Source organism: Vipera ursinii (genome assembly GCF_947247035.1).
Source record: "Vipera ursinii genome assembly, chromosome: Z".
Taxonomy (NCBI): Eukaryota; Metazoa; Chordata; class Lepidosauria; order Squamata; family Viperidae; genus Vipera; species Vipera ursinii.
This window is the reverse complement of record NC_139517.1, coordinates 72,447,980-72,472,007: the sequence shown is the minus strand read 5'-3', so window position 1 is coordinate 72,472,007 and position 24,028 is coordinate 72,447,980. Positions and strand designations below refer to the sequence as shown.

The window sequence follows — 24,028 nt, the reverse complement described above, 5'->3', positions numbered from 1 at the left end:
ATTGGCTATGACTGGGGATTAGATATAAAAATTTCTGGTAAAGAAGGTAACATGTTAACACAGAGGTCTGCAACCTTGACAACTTTAAGACTTGTAGCCTTCAGCTTCCAGAATCCTTCAGTCAGCATAGCTGAAGTCCACAAGTCTTAAAATTGTCAAAGTTGCAGAGCCCTGTGTTAGCAGATAGGAAGCCAAGGTACGGGCAGCCTGAACCAGACTACTGCAAGACTTAAAGTTCATCTCCAAAACTGTTTGAATTTCTACATAATTCTAACCCTTAGGAAAAAGAATGAGACTCATCTAATAAACTTGGAATTCCCCTTTACAGTGAATATTTATATCCTAAAAATATGTCCTGCATTTTGTAAAACAAAGTTTGGAACTGCTGAAAGACCTGTAATCCCAAAACTTCATTAGTCTAACCAAATTCAACAATTTTATTTTTTTTAAAAATAAAAAAATAGCAAAACATTTATAAAATTCTTACAGCCAAAAACTTCCAGTCTTTCTGTATGTGAAAAGGACTGAGAGAATCTACTTCATCCACTGAATAATTTCCAAGAAAGAGATCTATAGCATCCTGAAAAAGAACCCAGAATATAAATTAAATGCCATGTCACCTTAACCATTTCTCCCTACCCCAAAGTACTTCATGGTCTTCAAAACACAGCCCAATTTGTGACAATTTAACAAAACAGCAGAAGCTCTGTGAGGGATTTACAGTAGGTGGTTTAGTAATATAAAATAATAAATAAATTTACATATCCCTGAGCACAGTAATGACATTATTTTAAAATTCAACACAAGGCAACAGTTAAAGCTAAATAAATGCAGCAAGTGACAATGTCAAACCTTACCTGTCTAAACCCATCAGAAAAGTTGTTTTTATAGTAACGAATTAGTGAGTTCCAACCATCCATTAATAGGCCCCATTGTGTTCTCTTTCCAGTTCTGAATTTTTGAAAATAGGATTTCAACATTAATACAGAAGATCTCTCAAGAAGATCAGAAATTTAGTAACAGGTACTTCCATACTAGAAACTAAACTGTATTGAAATTCCTTGTATCGACTTATTTCTTTAAATATACAGGTGAGATGCACCTGTTACAGGTAGCCCTCAACTTACAGTCTTTCATTCATTTGAATAGCGCTGAAGAAAGTGACAAGTGATTGTTTTCCACCCTTTTAATGATCATTACAGCATCCCCAGTCACATAATCATGATTTGGATGCTTGACAACTGGCATGTGTTTATAACGGTTGCAGTGACCCGGGATCATGTGATCACCTTTTGCGACCTTTTGACAAGCAAAGTTAATGGGGAAAACCAAATTCATTTAACAATTGTGTTAATACCTTAAGAACTACAATGACCTATTTGACAACTGTGGCAAGAAAGATAATAAAAAGGGGCAAAACACACTTAACTGACTTAGAACAATTGTTGTCCTAAGTTAAGAACTACTTGCATTAATTTTATTTATACTGCTCTTTCAGTAAATGTTACCCTCATGATTAAAAGGGAAGAGTGTGTCTTATTAGGCTATTATAATTATACCTGTTTGTGAAGTGAGAATTTTTCTTTCTGCTGTCAATCAAAAGAGAAACCAAAAAATTCCAAAGCCCTTGCAAATTTTAATAGGCCCTTTGAGAACAGCATGGGACAGCTAGGCATGGCCATCTTGCCTCTGCCAACTCAAGTCACTGCAGGGCAACTGAACTCGGCCAATTCGCCTCAGAAACAACTCGCTGCGACGAGCTGGAAGCAGAGCCAGGCAGGCGGGCAGACAGGTGAGCAAGCCAGTGGCAGAGCACAGAGCGTTGGTGGTGACCAGGAGCTTCCCACCGGAAGCTTCCCTCAAGCACCCCTTGAGGCCACTGCTGCTCCCACACTGAACTCTGGGCTGTTCAGCAGTGGCAGTGGTGTTTGGGCCATTAAGGGAGGCAGTGGAGGCAAGGGCAAATGGCCCCAATTCCAAATGGCCTGGAGCTTGGTGCAATGGCACCGATGGCAAGGGTGTGTGGAAATGGGAATCCCCTGGCTGCTGCCGCTGCTCTCTGCTCTATTCACTCATTTGCCCACCCACACAGTTCCCCCTCCAATGAGAAGCCCCTGGGGAAGTCCCTGGCCAGCACCACTACTCTGCACTCTGCCCACCTACTCACTCACCTGCTCACCCACCCAGCTACCCCTCTGGCTGGCTGTTGTGCAAAGACTTGACGGAGGTGAGTTGTTGTTTTTTAATTCCATTTATATCCCGCCCTTCTCCGAAGACTCAGGGCGGCTTACAACCTTAGCAGTAGCCTTCATTGTATGTATAGTCCTGCTTATTAGGGCTTTCACACACCCCCCAAGTGGCATTATTACAAAGTCAGCTTAATTGCCCCCAACAATCTGGGTCCTCATTTTACCTACCTCGGAAGGATGGAAGGCTGAGTCAACCTTGTGCCTGGTGGGATGCGAACCTGCACTAATTGCAGGCAGCTGGTGTTACTTAAGGAGGCATTAGTCCACTGCTCCACCAAGGCTCTAAGTTGGCAGAAGCTTGGCGGTGATGAGCTAGTCATGCCAAGCTGATAGCACTGAGTTCTCCTAGACTCTTTTGAGAAGGCTATCTTCCTCTTCCTGCAGATTTATATCAAAGCCCAGATTGCTGGTGCTTATTTCATAATAGTTCATCCTTGTTTATGCAAAATGTATCCAGAAATGTTTATTATGATTTTAGTTTAGTTATGAATTTAATTATTTAGTAGCTGCTACATAAACAATTATCTTCTTGAGATGATAAATGTTACATTTCCATTGATGATTTAAATAAGAAGAACTAACAAGAAATAAGATTCTTGAAAAAAAAGTTTTCAGCCATTCAAAAATCAGCCCAATATAAGATGTATCTACAGATTGACTGGCAATAAAACCAACTTTACTTTTTACTTTTGTATGTTTTTATTAGTAATCATTAGTCGCCATAAGCTGCTTTAAGACACCTAATATGTTGGTTAGACAAAGTATGCCCATTCTAATTCAGGTTTTTCCATTGATGTAGCTATTAACTATTACACTATTATATTACGATAAGTGAGTTTAATATATCAGACAGGAAATTAACAATCTCTAAATACTCTCCCTAAAATTGTATCAATATATTTGTGGTAAAGAAAGGCTGACTCAAACTTGCCTGGTATAGTCTGTCTTTAAGGCACCCGTTCCAGCATATTGTTTGGCACAAGCATTTGCGTTATCGGCCCATGCTACGAACAGAGAATAATTTTTTGTAAAAATGAGATGGAAAGTAAGTAGAACACAGGACAAGGTTTTACTTATCAAAATAGAAACCCACCATTTTTATAAATTTTCTCAAATTCTGCTTGTTCTTCAAGTCTCTGGGTAGCATGCAAAACACCTAATCTCTACAAGGATAAAAGAAACCATTATTAACTAAAATTCTTCTAAGAATTTAAAAGCATGGAAATTAGAACTAATTAATGTTTCAGAAAAACACCCATACAGAGAGGCATATTTGCACATTCTAATATATCACTTTCAAGAAAAGTACATCTTGTATACCAAAATGGCTGTTAGAGTTATTACGTTCTTTAATTCTTAAAATACCAGCAATAAGTCCTTATACAGAAAGCAGTCTTAACCTGCAGCTGTGATTGTAGAGAACGGCGTGCTAAAAGGCTCTGAACCACATTTGTCCTGTCCAGGCAATCCATACAGTTGCTGCGGAATATTCCTTCCTGTTGCATATCCACCTTTCCTTCTGCATCAACTAGAAAATAGCTGAATAAAAAAAAATATCGATTTCAACTAGTCTTCGTCTTTTGTCTGCCAAAGAAATTTCCAAGATATCTTACCAACAGCAATAGAAAGGATTAGATATAACTATATTAGTACTACAGACCACTCATGTAAGACAACAAAGATAAAATACACAAACCTGCTTTATCAAGAGCTTCCCTAGCTAAAGATATATCATATTAGAAAAAAGCTTAATGCTTATAAGTTTGCAAATAGGTAGTCCTTGACTTTACAAACTCATTTAGTGACCAAAGTTACAACAGCACTGAAAAAAACTGATTTGTGAGCATTTTTCACACTTACAACCATTGCTGTATCCCCATGTTCATGTGATCAGAATTCAGATGCCTAGCAACTGACTCATATTTATAACTATTGCAATGCCTCAGGGTTTTGTGATCATCTTTTGTAACTTTCTGACAAGCAAAGTCAATGACGAAGCGAGATTTATTTAACAGCTGTATTACTAACTGAACAACTGCAGTGATTTACTTATTAACTGTGGCAAAAAAATTGTAAAATGGGGCAAAACTCAATAAATGTCTAACTTAGCAATAGAAATTTTGGGCTCAATTGTCGTAAGTCGAGGACTGTCTATTTGCAAATCTATAAGCAATTGGAAATAAGCACTAAGCCATTTTTCTAATGGAAGACTATATTTTCTAGAAATTCAAATAATGAAGTTAGCTAACTTCCTAACAATAACTTTTTGCAAATTCAAATATATCCAGATTTATCTATACAGTTGACAGAAACAATACATTGTATGACAAAAGCACAGACAAATCTTTATATTCTTACATACAATGAGAAAGATGAGATCTTTTGGACTACAATCCTATACAAATTCAAATGGATGAGCACTCCATAGGTAATAATCCATGGGTTTTCTGTTACAGCCTATACAGATGTATGCTCAGATCTTCATATTTAAACGTTAACAAAAGAGAGGTTTTTTTTGGGGGGGGGGCAGAAAACAGGCACATGAGGCATCTGCTGTTATTAAACAGTTTCAGCTATTAAACAATGATATGTTTGACTACTGTACTTCAGTTGCATATATTACCCATATTCATCTTGTGGTGCAGCAAGTTGATCTAGTAAAATTTGGAGTCTATCCCATCTCATATGACTGCATTCTTTATGAAAATCAAAGGCTATATATCTGGGCAAAGAAAGAACATGTGAATAAAGAAAGCATTCATTAGTACTCGAAAAAGGATCATGTAGACAAAAGCCTCATAAAAAATATTCTGAGCAATTTCTACTAAGCAATGGTAAGATTTTCCTTCAAAATGCAACATCTATATAACTTATTTTTTAAAATTTTGTTTTATTATGGGGACAGTAAAAATCTATACTGGACAGCAAAGTCATACAGATATGGTCAAGAAATCTTCTTCAAGAAACATTAATGATATTAAGCACTGAAGTTTTTAAAAATAACCTTTACATTGTGTAACATTTTGCATTCTTTACTCTTCATGAATGGGTCTACAGCTTTTTGCTCTCTTTCTCAAACAAAAGCAAAAACTGCTAACTATTACCTTTCCCAAAAATATAGGATACTCGGCCTATTACTAGTGCATTCAGAATTTCTTTCTAATTATAAGCTTACCCATCTTGGAAATTCCTATAGTAACTCCTGTTTCCACTGCAATTGTCTTAGATTTAAGACACCTATAACAATAATTGTACCTTACATTTTCCTACCCCACTTTGGGGCTTACTTATGGGAGTTATGAAACTTTTAGAGAGATACATGTATTTTTAACATGATTATGTTATCAACACAATCATAAATGGCTTCCATATTGGCCATCAGCATTAGATCTGTCCATGCCATGTATGGCATATCAGGCAACAAGGGATCTCCAGCATTTTCAATCTTGGGCAAGTATTCCCATGTGATGTTTAGAGTCTTCCAAGAATGTTTTTTGCCATGTATTTCAAGGATGTCCTGTTGGTCATTTGTCATCGGAAGGGGTGGTGGTGTCTATCTCATTTCCATCTTGGGGATTTGATTGTTCTCCATGCAGAGAATATGACGTACAGGTTGGAGTTTTCTGTGTGCAACAATGTTACGTAGTTTGCTAAAGAAACTTTTTGGAGCATTTCTTCCTTTAATAATATGGTCAAAATAGCAAATTTTTAGGATTCATTGAAGGAATCTTTGTTGGAAGATGTCAAGTTTCCTGTTAATACTTACTGACTCCTTCCAAATCTCACTGTATCATGGAGAGACAATTTCCACTTCTGATTAATACAAATAAAATTGATTTCATTGAAAGGGTAACCATCCAGTGATTGCCAGGTCACCTTATGGATTTGTGAATGTTAGAAGTATGTGTTTCCAACACACAGTCCATTATATTCACAGATGTCAATCACTCGCCATTATTACTAAGCTGAGTTAAAGATGTGTGTGCTCCGATCAGATTCTCTAAGCTGTGTTATCTCCAAACCGGGTATTAAAATTGTCAATTAGGATCCTAATTTGGAATGCTGTAGTTGTAGTTGTCCATAAAATTTGTCCTTTGTCATATTGAGTTATCTATTGGGGCATAGGTTTGTACAACAGTCACTTTGGTATGTCCATATGCAAAGCATATTCTATCACTGAGTGGTTTCCAGCTAATGAGATTTTATTTCTTTACTTTCTTTCCTTCTCCATAGTGGTCATAGAACACTGATTTACTTTACCTCGCTTTCTACTACTTTCTCTAGTTTTATAGAATGCTCACCTGAGATTTGGTCTGTCACTTTTTAGTTTAGGTAGGCATACTTCCAAACAAAGAAGGAACAATAGCTCCCTTTCACTTTTATTTTCTAAACACATTTTCAGGGGATACAGCATAATTAGAAATAAAAAGTATGTTTTTATTGGGGGAGACGAACAGGAAGTTACACCGCAAAGCAAAATCCTAAATTTTATTTCTAGTATGCTTCTGGTAAGGCAAGAAGCCTCATAGGCAACAACGAGGTCTGCAGGCATGTGGGCACACACTGGATTATGTTAAGAAAAAAAAATCTTTTGCATATGTACCATAGTATGAAGGAAAATCTTTGCTCTCCAAAGCAAATTATACCATAACCCCTTACATTGTTTTCAAAATTAAATAAAAGTTTAGAAGAAATCTATGCAGCTCTAAAATACATATCAGCATTCTCATCCACAGAAGATCTGACTGTATACTTTACTAAATGCTCTAAATCAGACATGTCAAACTCGCAACATCACGTGACGTCATGCGACGTATTGGGACTGTTTTGCCATTGCCAGCAATGGGGTGGACGCAACTTCTGAGTGATGCGTCCAGCCCACGGGCCGGCAGTTTGACACCCCTGCTCTAAATCATCAAATTATATTGAAAGTGATGAAAGCACATTCCATTAATACATACTTGACCATTCCATTTCCTAAACCAGTTACCATTTTGGAAAAAGTTTGTTCCAGAGGCTTTTCTGAGCCTTTCTGGTTAACCTGTAAAGGAAGCACAAAACAGTTACACACAACATCAGCAACAACATGAATTCTTGGATGTAGAATTAAATTAAAATCCTACCAGATTAACAATCATTTGTTTTCCATAGCTAATAATCTGTGAATCAAAGTGTCTTTGGAAGCCATCCATCTAGAAGAGAGTACAATACATATATTGAACAGCTGTTATAGAAGAATTCTTTTGAACAGAAATACAGATACATGAAAATAACAGAAAGATTATGATGAACACAATATATATATTGAATTGCATTTGAATTAAGTTATACATCTTTTTCACAAGTGTAGCAGATGGTAGCATGGCAGTTATACTATGAAATAAATCTTTATCTGAACTTTCGTTCTTCTAATTCCTCCACAAATTTGTCTCTGATGTGATAGATTTATCTGCCATACGTCTTGGAGGTGGAGATGGGAATGGGGGCAATGAGAAAAATCGCCTAGTTCTAACATCAATTTAAGACTCTTTTACTACAGAGAGCAAGATTCAGGCATATTTTGTTGATTTAAAATCACCCTGCTGGGTGATTATAACTCATGGAACTTTAAGCTTGTAAGAGTGGCATGTACAACATGACTGGAAGATGTCCCATTGGAAAAGACTGAAAACCTTTAGGGTTCATGGAAGATATTACTGGAAACAGAAGACATTTACAGCCAAAAAAAACATATAATATCAATATCAATGAATCTTCAGCCAACCAATGTAAATAGTTTAATAAATAACTGAACTGCTATTTTGGGGCCTCACAACATGAGCAGTGCTTTAAGGAGACAGAACATGGCATGTTAAAAATGTTTAGCATCATTGAACTGCCTAATTTCAATGTCAGAGAGGCTTGGTTAATGTTAAATGAAGGTGCTAATGCATCAATATTTGTAATTTTCATATGATATTGCTGTACATATTTAGTTCAAGATTACTTTAGGCAATAGTTTCTGGGAACTACTAGGCCCCTGAAGTGGGTTGCCTTTCAATATCTATATCATGAGGACTTTCTGTATCAGTCTGAATCGGTCAGAATTGTTTCACAATTCTGTGAAACAGTCTGGACCAAACAGATCGAAGAGCCAAGTTTTCAGGTCCTGGCGAAATGAGCGAAGGTCGGGGGCAGTCCTAAGTTCTGTGGGTAGTTGGTTGCATAGGGCAGGCGCACCCACAGAGAACGCCCTTCCCCTGGGAATAACCCGCCGGCATTCATTAACCGGCGGTACCGAGAAGGCCCTCCCTGTGGGGGCGCACAGGACGATGGGAAGATGATGCCGGCAGCAGGTGTTCCCTTAGATAGTCCGGACCTAAGCCATTTAGGGCTCTATAGGTCATTACCAGCGCCTTGAATCTCACCATTCATTTAACCAAATACAGACACTAAGACTTGCCTGATATGTCTTAATAACTCTTAATTGCCTGATTACTTTCTGTAGCAGATTAAGATATTTTTTTTTTGATTTGCAGATTATTTTTTATCTTTTGTTGAATAACGTCATTTAGGGAATTCTGATAAATAAAATAGCAAGGAGAAGGGAGTGACTAGTTCACGGAGAAGTAAAGAAACTTTCACTTTGCTGGGTTTTTTCCCCCCTTCAGACTGTCTTAAATTAACAGCTATATAATCTTCTTTAGCGAATTGGGAGATTCTTTTTCCCCTTCCAGTCCTTTTTTTTTGTCTTTTTGGATTTATAAAGTGCGTTTTGATAAAGGCGGGACATGATTGCATGAGAACTTTGATCTGCCTTTGTCTTGTTGTTTTTAACTGCCATCTTCCCATTAACCACAAGAGGGAGCAAAAAACTAATTTGAATGAGATTATTTTATAGAAGGAGAAGATTTTAAAAGACTGTAAAGAGAAACTGAATGAATATTTTAATAATTTGGGTATAGGTGGAGACTTAATGACTGTTTGGGAAACGATCAAAACTGTTATGAGAAATTATTTCATCCAATACAATCCTTTAGAAAAACAAGAAAACTCAAAAAAATGCAAAAGATATTGAATGTACTTTAAAAGAAAAGAATTTAGTTTGCACAGGGCACCAAAAGACTCAAATTTTACATCAAATTAAATTATTATGCCAATAACTATCTATGTTGACTGTTCAGAAAATGAAAATAACTATGCAAAACAAAGTTTATTTATTTATTTATTTATTTTGAGTTTGCAAATAAACCAGGAAGATGGTTGACATACAGACTAAGAAAATTGAGAAAAGAGAAAAGACCATAACTGGTAAAATCCAAGAAGGTACTGACAGATAAAAATTTGTTCTATAATTTCAACCAACTGTTGAAACCACCAAGAGGTAATGACTTCCGTGCTACGGGGATCTAAATGCCTTAATCATGGAGGAAAGCTAATATTGGCTTGCTCTCGAAGGTCAAGATGCTACACTGATAAAAAAAAGCAAAAAACTATGGACCAATTTCCTTATTAAATAATGCATATAAACTCTTTATGGCAATGTTGGGGAAAAGAATGAAGAAGATTTTGCAGAACTTTATATGAGGACCAACTTGGCTTCTTACCAAAATCAGGAATAATATCAGAATGGTCCTAAATGTTATTGAATATCTGCAATATCGTAATGAAACCCGGCCAGCCTTAGATTCTTAGATGCAAAAAAAGCTTTTGACAATTGGGCTTTTCTCTTTAGAATTCTGGGGAAAATGGATTTTGGAGACAATGTATTTGAGGTATAGGCTCAATCTACACATCCAAATATGCCGGTATTATTAATGGTGAATTGTCTAAAACATGTGAGATCCAAAAAGGTACGAGACAAGGTTGACCCCTTGTTGCCACTGCTTTTTATTCTAGTCCTAGAGCTTTTGAATGGAGACATCAGATGAGATGACAAAATAACTGCTGTGATTTAAGATGGAGACTTATAAGTTAAGAGCCTTTGCAGATGACTTTAGCTGTTGGATGTTTGAGGAAGAAGGTGAATGACTTTGGAACGTTGCCTGGCTTTAGAATAAACAAACAGAAAGCAAAGATGTCAGTCAAGAATATGGCTGCATACAAGCATGAAATTTTAAGAAAAAAACATGTTTTAAGATGGAAAAGGTTAAATATATGCAAATTCTAAATTGTTTCAAGATAATTATTTACTAATCTAGAATGATTAAGAAAGATAAAGTAAACTGCTACTATCACTGTTGGGCATCTTCTCTGTAATTCAGATAAATGTCGTATCAATGCTGTCCCTATTTCAGATCCTGCCAATATTGACAATGAGACTCCATTTAAGCAATGGCAAAAGGACATCTCTAAATTTATTTGGCAAGAAAAAAAATCAAGAGATATAAATTGTGTTGGATGCCAAAGAAAGAGATGGTCTGAGTCTTCCAAATTTAAAACTGTATTCTGAGGCATCTTATTTGATATGAAGGAATGGATAACCCTAAAAAATAAAACGTTATTGGACTTGGAAGGTCATGAACTGAGGTTTGGATGGCACATCAATCTATGGTATGATAAAGTTAAAATGAATGCAGATTTCAAGAATTACTTTGTAAGGCAGGGGTCCCCAACCCCCAGTCCCTGGGTCAGCATTGGTCTGGAGTATGCCAGAAACTGGGCCGCACAAACAAATAAAGCCCCATCTGCGGGATGTAGGCAGCACACAAAACCACACACCCTCTGGTCCAGGGAAAACTGTTTTCCATGGATCCGGACCCTGGTGCCATAGACGTTGGCGGCCGCTGTTGTAAGAAATACCATTTATAAAGTTTGGAAGTAAATACAAAGAATAGTTGTTTACTAAACTACGTCTTTGGGTGTTACCCAAAGAAGCCTTTTTTAAGATGCAGATTACAGTGAATCCTAAGTGGTGGATTTATAGTGAAATAATATCATTTGTTCAAGGTGAACCTACTTTTAAAACAAAAGATTTGGAACTAGAAGGTTATGTTATTGGTTTACCTATTTACAGTTGAAAGAAAGGTTCACTTTAGACAAAAACAAATGTGGTTTTGATGCTACTAAAAATGAATTTGAAATATACTCTGTACCTATGATGAACATCTTATAACTAAGGTTTATAAAATGGTGTTAAAATTAAACCTAGAAAGTGAATTATGTTAAACATTTTAACATTCAGTGAGCAAGAAATTTTTATTATAATATGTTAGAGCAAAGGGAAAATATGTAGACTAAATGGACTGCAATTCACATTGAATTATAATTTTAAAGAGAACTTCAAACTTCAACTTCAGAAGGGTATTTCAAATATTTGTTGGAAATGCAAATGTAAGGAGAGTCCTTTTTATCATATATGGTGGGCACCTGACAGGGCGAAGAAATATTAGGTAAAGATTCATGGATTCAGAAAATTTAAAAAATGGATTTATAATGGAAACCAGAAACTTTACTTTTAGGACTATTAGATAAAGAATTAGAGAAAAAATGGAACTTGGGTGCTATACATGTTGACAGCTGCAAGAATTCTACATGCCCAGAAATAGAAAGAAGTGTTAATTCCCACAATGGAGGAATTGATTGAAAAGATGATGGAATTGGTGGAGATGGCAAAGCTGACTGTATTAATTAGGGACAAGAATGAACTAGTTTTGATTGAGAAACCACTTCTAGACTTTATTTGGCATAAATAAAAAGTTAATATTATCCCTTTACAATGTATCTTACTGCAATGAAAAGACTCTGAAGTCACTGCTTTTTAAAAAGTTTCTTCTCCTCCCCTTCCCTCACTTTATCCTCTATTCCCATTCCTTTTCGTTTTTCTATTCCCTTTATTTCTATTTGAATTTTGTGTGTGTGTGTGTGTGTGTGTGTGTGTGTGTGTGTGTACATATAGGTAAAGGTAAAGGTTCCCCCGCCCATGTGTGCTATTCGTTTCCGACTCTAGGGGCCGGTGCTCATCTCCGTTTCAAAGCCGAAGAGCCAGTGTTTGTCCGAGGATGTCTCTGTGGTCATGTGGCCAGCATGACTAGATGCCAAAGGCACACGGATCGCTGTTACCTTCCCACCGTAGTGGTCCCTATTTTTCTACTTGCATTTTTACGTGCTTTCGAACTGCTAGGTTGGCAGAAGCTGGGACGAGTAACAGGTGCTCACTATGTTACGCGGCACTTGGGATTCGACCTGCCAAACTGCCGACCTTCTGATCGACAAGCTCAGCATCTTAACCCACTGAGCCACCGCGTCCCGTCTCCCACGTACACATACATAATGACAGCTAGCAATCTCATGAAATTTCAACATCTTTTAAGAAATTTATATTTATATAATTTTGGAGATCTGCAAACATTATGTTCAAGACCTGCTGCAGGTCTGACATTGCAAAATCCTGGTTTGCAGGATATTCTTCATAAATTTCTCTTGTTGACATAGTGGGGCACGTAAAGGTTGGGAACTGTAGCCTGAAGTTATATATTGTTTAAAGCAATCAACTTAAGGTAGTTTGCATATGTATAGGGATGCCGTGTATATTACACCTCTCCTACAGAAGGATAGGAAAAGATATAGGAAATACACACATGGTTTACTGTATTGCTGATCTGTGGCTTTGGCTTATACTTGAGGTTTGGTCTCTGTGACCAGAAAAAGGGAATTGATCCTCGTGTCTGGAAAACAAAGATAATAAGAAGTGAACTTAACAAAACTAGCATAAACTCCCAAGTCATTTATTGTAAGATAAAATGCAGAGACCTGTATGAAGAGGGTAGGGTAAGAATTTAATCAGACAGACTAGACAAGCATCCCAGCATAATAAAAAGTACCTGGACAAAAGAAGCTTTGTTTCCATTATAATGTACAATTTGTTCTGTTTCTACAAAGTTAGCTGCATGTCCTTCAGAATCAATACCTGTGAAATAGGAAGCATTTAAAATATAGAGCAAACCTTATTACTTTAAAATCTAGTTGAAAGCCACTTTTGTGAGAGCTTTCATACAGCAAAACCTAACAAACAAAACCAAAGTGTATCATGGGACTTTTTAAAATGGTAATGATAACCTATTTCTGCTTCAGACATAGTTGTTTTTCATAAATATGAGGTTTAAGTAGTCACAAAGGAAAATACTTCGCTACCAATTATATACATGCCAAAATGATAATAAAAATCCAGGGAACTGTAAAACTGCCTTTTAGACATGGCACTTTGGAAAGAAACTGGGAAAAGAAATGAGATAACCGTAGCAGCCCCACAGAAGGAGTTTGTTCAAAGAAAAATAAAGGTCACTAAATATACTTGAATGCCTCTTTTGCAACAGAATTATGGAAGTTACTGCTGTTTTATCCTTCCCTCAGATCCATTTATATAAAGGAAAGATGTTCATTGATATATTTTGATTTCTACCCATCCTTCAAATAGGTCAACAATGCAAGGCTTCCCGGCTAAGAAGAAATCTGAAATTGTAGTTTTTTCATATCAAATCTAATCTTCACTCCGTTTTAAATACATTTTAAACTAAGCCTGTACTAAATGTTTGTGTGCGTGAGTGCCTGTGTGTGCGTGTGTACATTCTTAAAAGCAATCTATAGCAGTTTACCACTTAGTCTTAACCAATAAAAAAATAAATCAACACAAATATTAAAAGTACTACAAGAATTCTCTAGCAAATTCTCTCTTAGTACTGGCAAAAGAGTATGGCAATTTAAGAGAATAGTTCACAAAGTATAATTTTTGCTCCTATTCATGTAACAATTGCAAAGAAATATTACCTCTCACATAGTAGCGTACGCCAGCTCTGAAACAGCTTCTTCGAGAAATTAGAATCCAGTCAAAATATTTACCATTAATGGAACAAGTATGCATAATAATAACTGGTGTGAAACAGCAATTAAGGAATATGTTAACACTTACTGAAAAAATAAATAAAACATATTAGAATATTCAGTGGATATTATGAGCACAACAGCATTTTTCTGTATTCCAGTATAGAATGCTCAACAAACTATAACTAGAAAAAATATTCTAAGGAAAGAGAGATGCATTTTTCACCCATTTTCAATTTAATAAGAAAAAAAGGTGTTTCTTACTAGTTCTGAATGAGTTAATGCATACTGAAGAAAGAGGACAACAAATAAGTAAGAATTGGGTTAGGAAAGAAAACTGCTTATTAAATTTCATTATTATTTTTTAATTTTTCTTTATTTTTTAAATTTATATAGCTACCCATCTCACAAAGCAAGTGGTTCTATGTACCACAAAGAACTTATATACTTTTTAAATAATCCTAACCAACAATGTAGGTCCAATATTTTTATGGTTCACAAAAATATCACACTAAAATGAAAAAGGCTCAGGTCTGACAGCTGAAGGACCAAGACTGATGGGCCACATAATCAGAAGATAATTAGATTAAAGGAAGTAAGTATGAAATATGTGAAGATATTTATCTCTTTATTTAATTTATATGCTGCCTTTCCTCCAGGTGTCCAAGCGTGTCCAAACAGCATGCATAGCACTCATTCCCCAAATTTTCAACCATCTTATGAAGTAGGATTAAATAAAGGTAAAGGTTCCCCTGCACATGCATGCTAGTTGTTTCCAACTCTAGGGGCCGGTGCTCATCTCCGTTTCAAAGCCGAAGAGCCAGCGCTTGTCTGAGGACATCTCCGTGGTCATGTGGCCGGCATGACTACACCCCAAAGGCGCACGGAACACTGTTACCTTCCCACCGTAGTGGTCCCTACATTTCTACTTGCATTTTTACATGCTTTTGAACTGCTAGGTTGGCAGAAGGTGGGACGAGTAACAGGCACTCACTCTGTTACGCAGCACTCGGGATTCGACCCGCCAAACTGCTGACCATCTGATCAACAAGCTCAGCATCCTAACCCCACCGCATCCCTTAGAAATATATACATATGCATATACATACATATACATATACACATACACACACACACACACACACACACACACACACACACACACACACACATATATATATATATATATATATATATATATATATATATATATATATGGTCATTCGGGTTTTTCCCCACGTAGAATTGAAGGTGTAAGAGCAACGTTTCGACGAAATCTCATCCGTCATCCTCAGGCTTCAGCTTCGTTCTTCTGGGAGAAGAAGAAAACCCGAATGACCAAAGATCTACATACAAACACCCGTGAAAACCTCAGAAAACACACACACACACACACACACACACACATACACACACACACACACACACACACACACACACACACATATATATATATATCATTTACTGAAATTCGTCTGAGAGCAGTCCCTCATACCCACACTGAGTTTCTGTGGTAGGCAAACAAAAGGATACAACCATGCATAACAGGGACTGCAAACCTATGGAGCTAAAAACAGGAAAGTTAATATACTTAAAGAACTGTATCTTTACTATTTAATATTATTATCTTTACAGAAAAACAGTCCTCTTATAGTGTGTTTTGTGATGCTTACTTATCCCACACAAATATAAAATTTTGAGCCCTCTACATAGTTTATTCAGTAACTGTTATAATGTTTCTCAAGTTGATGCTACTGCACAGAGAAGAGTCTCAGCACAAAGACCTAATCTGACCCCTCTTCTTCTCCCTCCCATCCATCCATCCATCCATCCATCCAATTTCTGAGGCTGTCCACTTGCCAATGATTGTTTGGTCATGCATTCTCTCCATCACAATTACCCCAGAACTGAAAAAAATACTTAATTCTGAGTATTGCATAACTGAATTTATCATTTTCAATCTAAGGGTGAGTGCAGACAAGAATTCTATTTCTGAATGATTAGGGAAACTTCATCTCTTTGTTGTGGAACAGCCAACAAGCAGAGTCAGATCTTTAAGCTCTTACAGAAGGTCAGGAGTGTAGGAGCCAACCTCACTCTGGGGACAAGACGTTCTACAGGGCAGAAGCAACACCAGAAAAGGCTCTTCTACTGGACCCCATCGGCCAGAATATTCTGGCCGATGAGACCTGCAACATACTTCCTCTGCCGGCATGGGTGGGGTGGGTCAATTCCAGTGGGATAAGATGATCCCTCAAGTAGCCTGTATCCATGTCATAAAGGGCTTTAAAGAGGATTACTAATACCTTGAATTGCACCCAAAAGCAAGCCATCAGCCAGTGCAGCTAATGGAGCAGTGGTGTTACATAGGCCAACCTTAGGGCCCCAAACTGTCCGTGCTGCCGCACTCTGCACCAGCTGTAGCTTCCAAATGTAGCCCCATATAGTGTGTGTTACAATAGTCCAAACATGAACTGACTAGGGATTGAATAACTGAGTGCAGGGACTCCTGATCCAGGAGAGGCCGCAACTGGCTTATAACCCAAAGTTGTGTAAATGCTCTCCAGGTTGTGACTGCCATTTGCTCTTTGAACAGGAGTTGCAAGCCCAGGAGAATCCCCATGTTGAGGACCGGATCTATCTGGGGTAATGCCACCCCATCCAGAACTAAAGATGTCAAAGTCTCTAATCTTGGGGCTCCATGCACCCAAAATCATTCGATCTTGGCAGAGTTCAAAGTCTGTTGTCCCCCATCCAGGCCCCCACAGCTTCCAGGCACTGTGAGAGGACAGAAATAACATCACTTGGGACAATTGGAGTGGAAATATGTGTTCTGGAGATACCTCAACTCATAGTGATGGATGATCTCATCTAGTGACTTCATATGGATGTTAAAAAGGAGTGGAGAAAGTACCAAGCCTAGTGGCATGCCACAAAATGACAGCCATAGGCTGGATCTCTCATTCCCCACTAACACCTATTGGGATCAGCCTTGGATGAAAAAGCTGAACCAGTGCAACAACATGCTGACTAGCCCCATAGCTGGCCCCAAGGATACCATGATTGATGGTACTGAAGGCCACTGAGAGATCAAGGAGAGCAAGGATGGTTGCACTACTCCCACCCTGCTCTTGTCAGAGATTATTAACAAGTGCGACCAATGCCATTTCCATCCCATAACTGGGCCTGAATCCTGGCTGATAATCTGTTTCATCAATAAGTATCTGAAGCTATAAGACAACCACATTTTTCATGATGTTCCTGAAAAAGGGATGATAGGAAACAGGACAAAAATTGTCCAAGCAAATGGGATCAAGTGATAGTTTTTTAAGGAGGGGACAAATTGGGGCCTCCTTAAAAGGCCTCAGAAATGTCCCCTCCTATAGTGACAAGTTAATCACTGCTTGTATCCACCTGCTAGTCACTATCCTGGAGGCTTTCACATCCAGGCGTGACAAAGATCTCAATGACAGGTGATGGCACTGAAAGTATCAAGGACCGTCTCCTCTTCCTCAGGTCCAACAGGGTCCAACTGTTGCCAAGCAAGACTTCTCTGCAGGCATTTACCGGTAATATGGACTAGCTCCATGCATGGGCTCTAACTGGGAACAAATCCAAGTGATTCTGTCTGTCAGGTGTTGAACAAATTCATCTGCACAGCCCTGAAGATGATCACTCAAGCCCCCCTGCCCCAGGAAGACTGGGTGATCTGGAACAGGGCTGCCGGCAACACTCTGCAGACTCAATAAGGGCAGACAAATAATGCTATTTTGTTGCTCTTACTGCCATGAGATAGGCCTTAATAGCAGTTCTAAGTCATGTCTGGTTGGAGTCATCCATCATTTTCCTCCAGCAGCGCTCTAGGTTTCTCTTAACCCTTTTCAAAAACCACAACTCCTCTGTAAAATTTTAGATGAAATGAAATCAATACACAACTATTCAAAGACATAACATCATAAGAAAAATAGATCCATTCTGATATAAGAGGGATACATCCATAGGAAATCTCAAGTTAAAGGACTAATATCGATAGTACTTTAAAAAGCTTCTTAAGTAAAATTAGATTTGGAAACAATGCACAGTCGTCCTTCATTTATTGAAATCTTTAAGTTTGTTTCTCTTTCTAGCTTCTACAATTCTTGGCTTAGAAACAGATTCCAAATTATTTTTCCCATATTATAAATGAGGGAAGGGAGAAAAAGTCTAGGAATTCCTTATATTTCTATAGTGTCATAAGGACAGAGCAATAAAACGATCACTTTCTAGTGTATAGGATAATTCATTATATAATATATAATAAACACAATATAATAAAATTATGTATTATATAGTATATAATACAAAGCATAAAACTGTGGTGTTTGCAACTTATAATAAAACCATTGGCAAGGAAGTATGAACAGATTCATAAGTATTATTCTATTAAACCAACAGAGTTAATTAATTCATTTGATCATCAACAGTTAACAAAGAAGTTAATGTATTTGCTATCTGCCTGTAGAAGAAAGGAATTAATAGTTGTGAGAACCAATAATACTAGGTCTTGGCTATGCATAATTTAATTAGCTGTGGAAGAAGACAACTAAATACTCTTGTTTCTGAAATAACATAATAACGATCACAAATTTAAATTTTGAACCAATAGATATTCAAACAATTAGGAGTACCAAAGATGTCTAATTAATGACACTGTATTAAGAAGATTATAAAGAGCTTCCAGTTCTGGATCGCGGCACTGGCAGACGCGCGGGGGTGATCGCTCCTCCCACCATCTGGTTTTCTCTCACCAGGGCACCCTGAAATGGATCAAAAGTCGCTTTGGAGGGGCAATGAGCCAGAAGAGGACCTCCTGATTGATCATGGAAGGGCGGCAGCCCTTCCGTTTGATCCAGGGAAGCTCTTTGGACTGACGGAGAAGAGATCGGCCATCCACATGGGCCATCATCAAGCTGCTACCTGCCGAGGCAAAATGTACAATCTAGCACACTGAAAGCACTACGGAGGAACTGGATGAGACTTTACCTTCTTGTATCCCAAGTACTTTCCTGTCAAAAGCCTTCTGAAACTTCTTCCCCTGGTGAGGAGAGAAGGGAATGTTTTCTTCCCACCCTCTAAGATGGCGGTGCTTGACTATGCAGGGAAAATAAAGCACTGAGACATACAATTAGCAACTGGATTTATATTACCTTGATATCTGGGGTCCCAAAAATTCCTACTCTCATGGGGACCTGTCACTTTATCTATGAAAAATAATTTTATCTGGATAAAAACCTAGTTTTGATTTTGCATTAAAAAAACACCTTTAAATGCTGTCAGGGACATCTTGTGGCGAAGCTTGGTATAGCAACTAAATACTTCTGTTAAAGAGACCTGCTTACAGACAAGATTTGTCCTTGCATTATCTAAAGGAGATAAAAAGCTGGGAGAACATCTGGACAGTGAAATTCATTTTTAAGAATAGTGGAAGTGAACATTTACTGGCTGTCATTTAAGAAATAGCCTTCACTAAAGGTTTATCTATAATACTGCTAGAAATAGAGGAAGACCAGCGATAGCTTGACTATAAACTCATACTTGAAAAAGTTCTTGAAGCTACCAAAATAAGTAAATCCAGACTGAAAGACAGAGGCGACAGCTTAAACTTACAAAATGAAACTCTGATTTCAATGAAAGAACCTTAATCCAAAAGCCAACAGAAGTGGAAGAAAACAATACCGAGACAGAGGACTTTAAAGATCAACAAATACAACTTATTGAAAACTTTGACAGACAAACCCTGACCGCAACTAAAGAACCTACAACCCAAAAAGCAACAGAAGTGGAACAAAGCAACATTAATATGGAGGCTATTGAAGACCAACAAATACAGTATACTGAAAACCTGTACAATCAAATAACAACCATAAAACTGGACGTGACTCTCTATCTAAACCTGAAGCAACCTGAGGAACTAGAAGACCAAATTGAATTGAAGGACCTACCAGGACAACAACCTAACGATTATGAATGGGCCAGCTTTTTTGGAACTGACAATTAGATGGTCTCTTTTGGTTAAAGCAATATGTATAAGAATGAACAGAGATTTATCTGATGATTTAAAATCATTGGTATGGAAGCCTGATTGGCACAAAAAGAAACCCATAGATTTTTTTAAAAAATGGGATCTCTTGATTTATGATAGAGGATCCTAACGTTTCAATTAATGGGCTAAAGGGAGACTTTTAGATGAAGGGAAATATGATTACTGGATTTAAATATTGTGGTTAAATGATAAAAAGGGGACTATCCAGCTTAACACCTAGGATTTAGATCTACAAGGGAAATGAAAACTAACAGTTAGGAATTAGCTTTGAACTATTGTTTAGCCCAGATAATATGGATTTGATATGATAAAGGACGCTCTATTAGTAAGTGATGATGTATTAGGATGAGAAATAGAAAATGCTTAAGAAATAAGATAAGAATATATTTAAGTAAGTAATATGAATATGTAATATGTATATTTTAGATATGATGATTTCTATTTAGTGAAACAAAGGAAATTTGGACTACCCAAAATTCAAACACTATAGATATTAAAGGTTAAAATGGAATATTGTAATAAAAAATTAAAAATTAGGTAAAACTTAAAAACAGGACACGGATATATATAAGGAAAAATATACTGATAAATGCTTTAACTAACTTTATTATAATCAAAAATTTACTAGCTTAAATGTGATATAGCAATTGTTATGGGAAATAGAGAAGGAATTTCTGATGATATAACCTGAGATATGTACTAAACAATTTGTTATTGAACCACTGATTACCCAGCTACCACGTTGCTTTCCGAACACCTAATGTAAAACTGGAAAACCAATAAAATTTGCTTTTTTAAAAAAGATTATAAAGCAATATTACTCTTCAATTCTTACAGGCATGTATTCTGAATTTATTATTAAAACAAATGAATTCTCATATACATCTTCACGGTTGACTTGTTTAGGATGAAAAACAGCATGTATCTCCTAGAGCACGGGTCGGCAACCCGCGGCTCCGGAGCCGCATGCGGCTCTTTGAGCCGTCCCCTGCGGCTCCCAGCCGCCCGGTGCGCGCGCACCTCTTCGAATGGGCAGTGGTGCGCGCGCACCTCTCCAAATGGAGAGTGGCACTGCCCGTTTGGAGAGGTGCGCGCGCACCTCTCTGAATGGGCGCAGGTGCGCGCGCACCTCCCCAAACCTTTAGAGAGGTGCGCGCGGACCTCCGCGCGAACAGGCAGCGGTGCCGCTCGTTGGGAAAGCTGCCGCGGCCCGTTTGCAGGCTGCCGAAAGCGGCAGCTCTGCAAACGGGCCGTGGCAGCTTTCCCCACGAGCGGCGCCGCTGCCCTTTCCAAGAGGTGCGCGCGCACCTCTCCGGACGAGCGGAAGTGCGCGCGCACCTCCCCAAACCTTTGGAGAGGTGCGCGCGGACCTCCGCGCGAACAGGCAGCGGTGCCGCTCGTTGGGAAAGCTGCCGCGGCCCGTTTGCAGGCTGCCGAAAGCGGCAGCTCTGCAAACGGGCCGTGGCAGCTTTCCCAACGAGCGGCGCCGCTGCCCTTTCCAAGAGGTGCGCGCGCACCTCTCCGAACGAGCGGAAGTGCGCGCGCACCTCCCCAAACCTTTGGAGAGGTGCACGCGGACCTCCGCGCGAACGGGCAGCGGCGCCGCTGTTAAGCGGTGAGAGGGCAGACGAAAGAAAGCATGCTGTATTCTCATCTTCGCCGTTTCGAAATCCCTGAATCTCTCTTCTTCGACCGACCCCCCCTGCCCCCGGGCACGCCAAAGAAACCAAACAGAGCCAAATCAGAACCTCGTTAAAACAGGATAGAAAACCAAAAAAGTCCCAAAAAGTTGAAACGATTCGCCTTTTAAAAAACACACGTTCCTCATGCCCAGCTTTAAAGCGGTCTCAGCCTCACCGAGTATATCGGGGGATGCTCTCTCCCCTCCCTCTTGCGTGAATCCTTTATCATCAGGACGCGATTACACGCGAGTCATTCGAGGCGGGCAAAAAAAACAAACCCGACGCGGCCTCGGGACGGTGAGGCCGGTCCAAAGCTGACAGGTCGGCTCCCTCAACCCCGTAACGCAATCAAGGGGAAGCAGGAGATCATAAAGGCTGCGGTCCTACATTGCTCAGTCGACCGAAAGCCCTATCCACCATTTTATGGCTGGCGACGAGCGGGAACGCAGCTGGAGCGTGGAAAGCAGCTTTGCAACTGACAAAAATATTCCCCAGTAACCGAAGCGCCGTGAACTGCAGTCCCCAACACTATTAACATGCAACCAGTGTGGGTGCAACTACTGCCCTTCCCCCTCTCCCCACCCCGTATCGTGGATCTCTTTTCCTTGGCGGAGTTATCTTGGGAGTAGCTGCAAGCAGCAAATCTTTTTAAGATGTTTCTGACAGAGGCTTGAGAGTGGGGATGGGGAGAGGAACTACACCTGGGGTGTTGGGAATTATTTTCTCCTTTATTCAGAATTACGGATCCATTTACTTCCAGATCAGTGGTGCCACCGCCGTTGCCATGACAGCAGGAGGGGCAGGGCCTCCGCGATTTACAACCCCCCCCCTTCCCCACCCAAACGAGCAGCCCCGGGAAAGTGGCTTCGGGACTTCTTTTTCTTGCTTCTAAGCGTAGGCACCAATCTGGGAAAAGTAACGTGCGCGTCTTTCTCGTCTCCCGCCACGCCTCCCATTGGCGTCTGCTACGGCATACATAGGAAAAGCAAAGTTAGCTGGGGCGGTTCCCCGCGGCGGAGAGATTCTTGAACGGGATTCTTGAGGGGGAGGCGGCTGTGTAGCCGGCACCATGGACGAGGCCTACGACGTGATCGTGCTGGGCACCGGCTTGACCGTGAGTCCCTCGGAGCCACTCACCCTGCCTCTTCCTCTCCCCATCCCGGCATCTTCCACCCCTTGCGCCCCTCCGTGCAATTTTGCATTCCTTTCCCTCCGGCTCCTGCATCCATGTCCGTCATCAGCAAACCATCACACATTAAAAAAAAATGGCAACCGCGTGCGTCCTCGCATGCACAAGAAAAACCCGTTTTGCACATGCGCAAAATGTTTTTTTGCGCATGCGCATGCATGGACGCACGCTTGCGGCTCCCACTTTCTTTTATGTGTCATGGAACCGGTTCCCAGTGGCTCTTTACCTTTTTTAGGTTGCCGACCCCTGTCCTAGAGCCATGCTGTGCTCTAGATCTCACTGAGCTCAGTTCCTTTTTTAAAACACCACTCCTCCAATATTTTATCTGAATATTAACAATCTCTATTATGCTATCCTAACAAAATTCTTTCTGTATTCTACCCCACATAGTCAGTGAAGATCCGAATCAGATATTTAGTTGATGTAGCTGCAGAATAAATCATTGGAATTTCACAAAAATTAAATTTATCTCACTATTTAAAACAGTTTGTACAACAAAGAATGCATCATATTAGCTTGTACTGGGGCTTGCTTCTCATGCGTTGAAAAAGGAATATGTGCAAGTAAGCACTATTGCTCTTCACCTTCTATTCCCTCAAGTCCAGGTTGACTAGAGGAGTCCCTTTGGAAAGATTTAAAGATGTTTATCTGAATACGGTAAAAACCTTCAATTTTCAATGAACCAGATGCTAACTGGTTTTTATCAATAAAGATTAACTTTATTAATTCCTATAGCTACATCAGATTAACTATGAACAAATCAGATATGCCAGCCAACTACATTAGAAGAGGATTAACAGAAAGCTATAAAGACACAAAGTAACATTTTGAGGATTACACCCAGCAGAACGAACTACCTCAGGTTGAGCAGCAAGTTCTCTAAGAAGGTGCCCATTCCATACAAACCGTTGATCTGCCTGTAAAAAAAAAAGGAAGAGAAATACAATTAAAAACCAAGTTTGAGCTAGTTTTATATTTCAGAGCAGAACTATAGAAAGCTACCAGAACAAAGTGAATCAGGGTGAAA

The 24,028-nt window shown here is 39.0% G+C and overlaps 1 protein-coding gene across 1 annotated transcript in view; it reads right to left on the bottom strand.

Annotated features, from left to right (window-relative positions):
• The window catches only part of SACM1L (SAC1 like phosphatidylinositide phosphatase), a 50,356-nt gene that overhangs the window by 6,562 nt on the left and 19,766 nt on the right, over positions 1-24,028 (bottom strand). The window contains exons 6-18 of the mRNA XM_083376679.1: positions 23,859-23,918; positions 15,582-15,615; positions 13,995-14,096; positions 13,052-13,137; positions 12,809-12,895; positions 7,373-7,441; positions 7,211-7,290; positions 4,873-4,971; positions 3,650-3,788; positions 3,343-3,412; positions 3,181-3,253; positions 858-951; positions 488-580 (exon numbers count right to left, since the gene is read on the bottom strand). Coding sequence (XP_083232805.1) covers positions 488-580; positions 858-951; positions 3,181-3,253; positions 3,343-3,412; positions 3,650-3,788; positions 4,873-4,971; positions 7,211-7,290; positions 7,373-7,441; positions 12,809-12,895; positions 13,052-13,137; positions 13,995-14,096; positions 15,582-15,615; positions 23,859-23,918 — 1,086 coding nt within the window. The remainder of the gene's footprint in view (positions 1-487; positions 581-857; positions 952-3,180; positions 3,254-3,342; positions 3,413-3,649; positions 3,789-4,872; positions 4,972-7,210; positions 7,291-7,372; positions 7,442-12,808; positions 12,896-13,051; positions 13,138-13,994; positions 14,097-15,581; positions 15,616-23,858; positions 23,919-24,028) is intronic.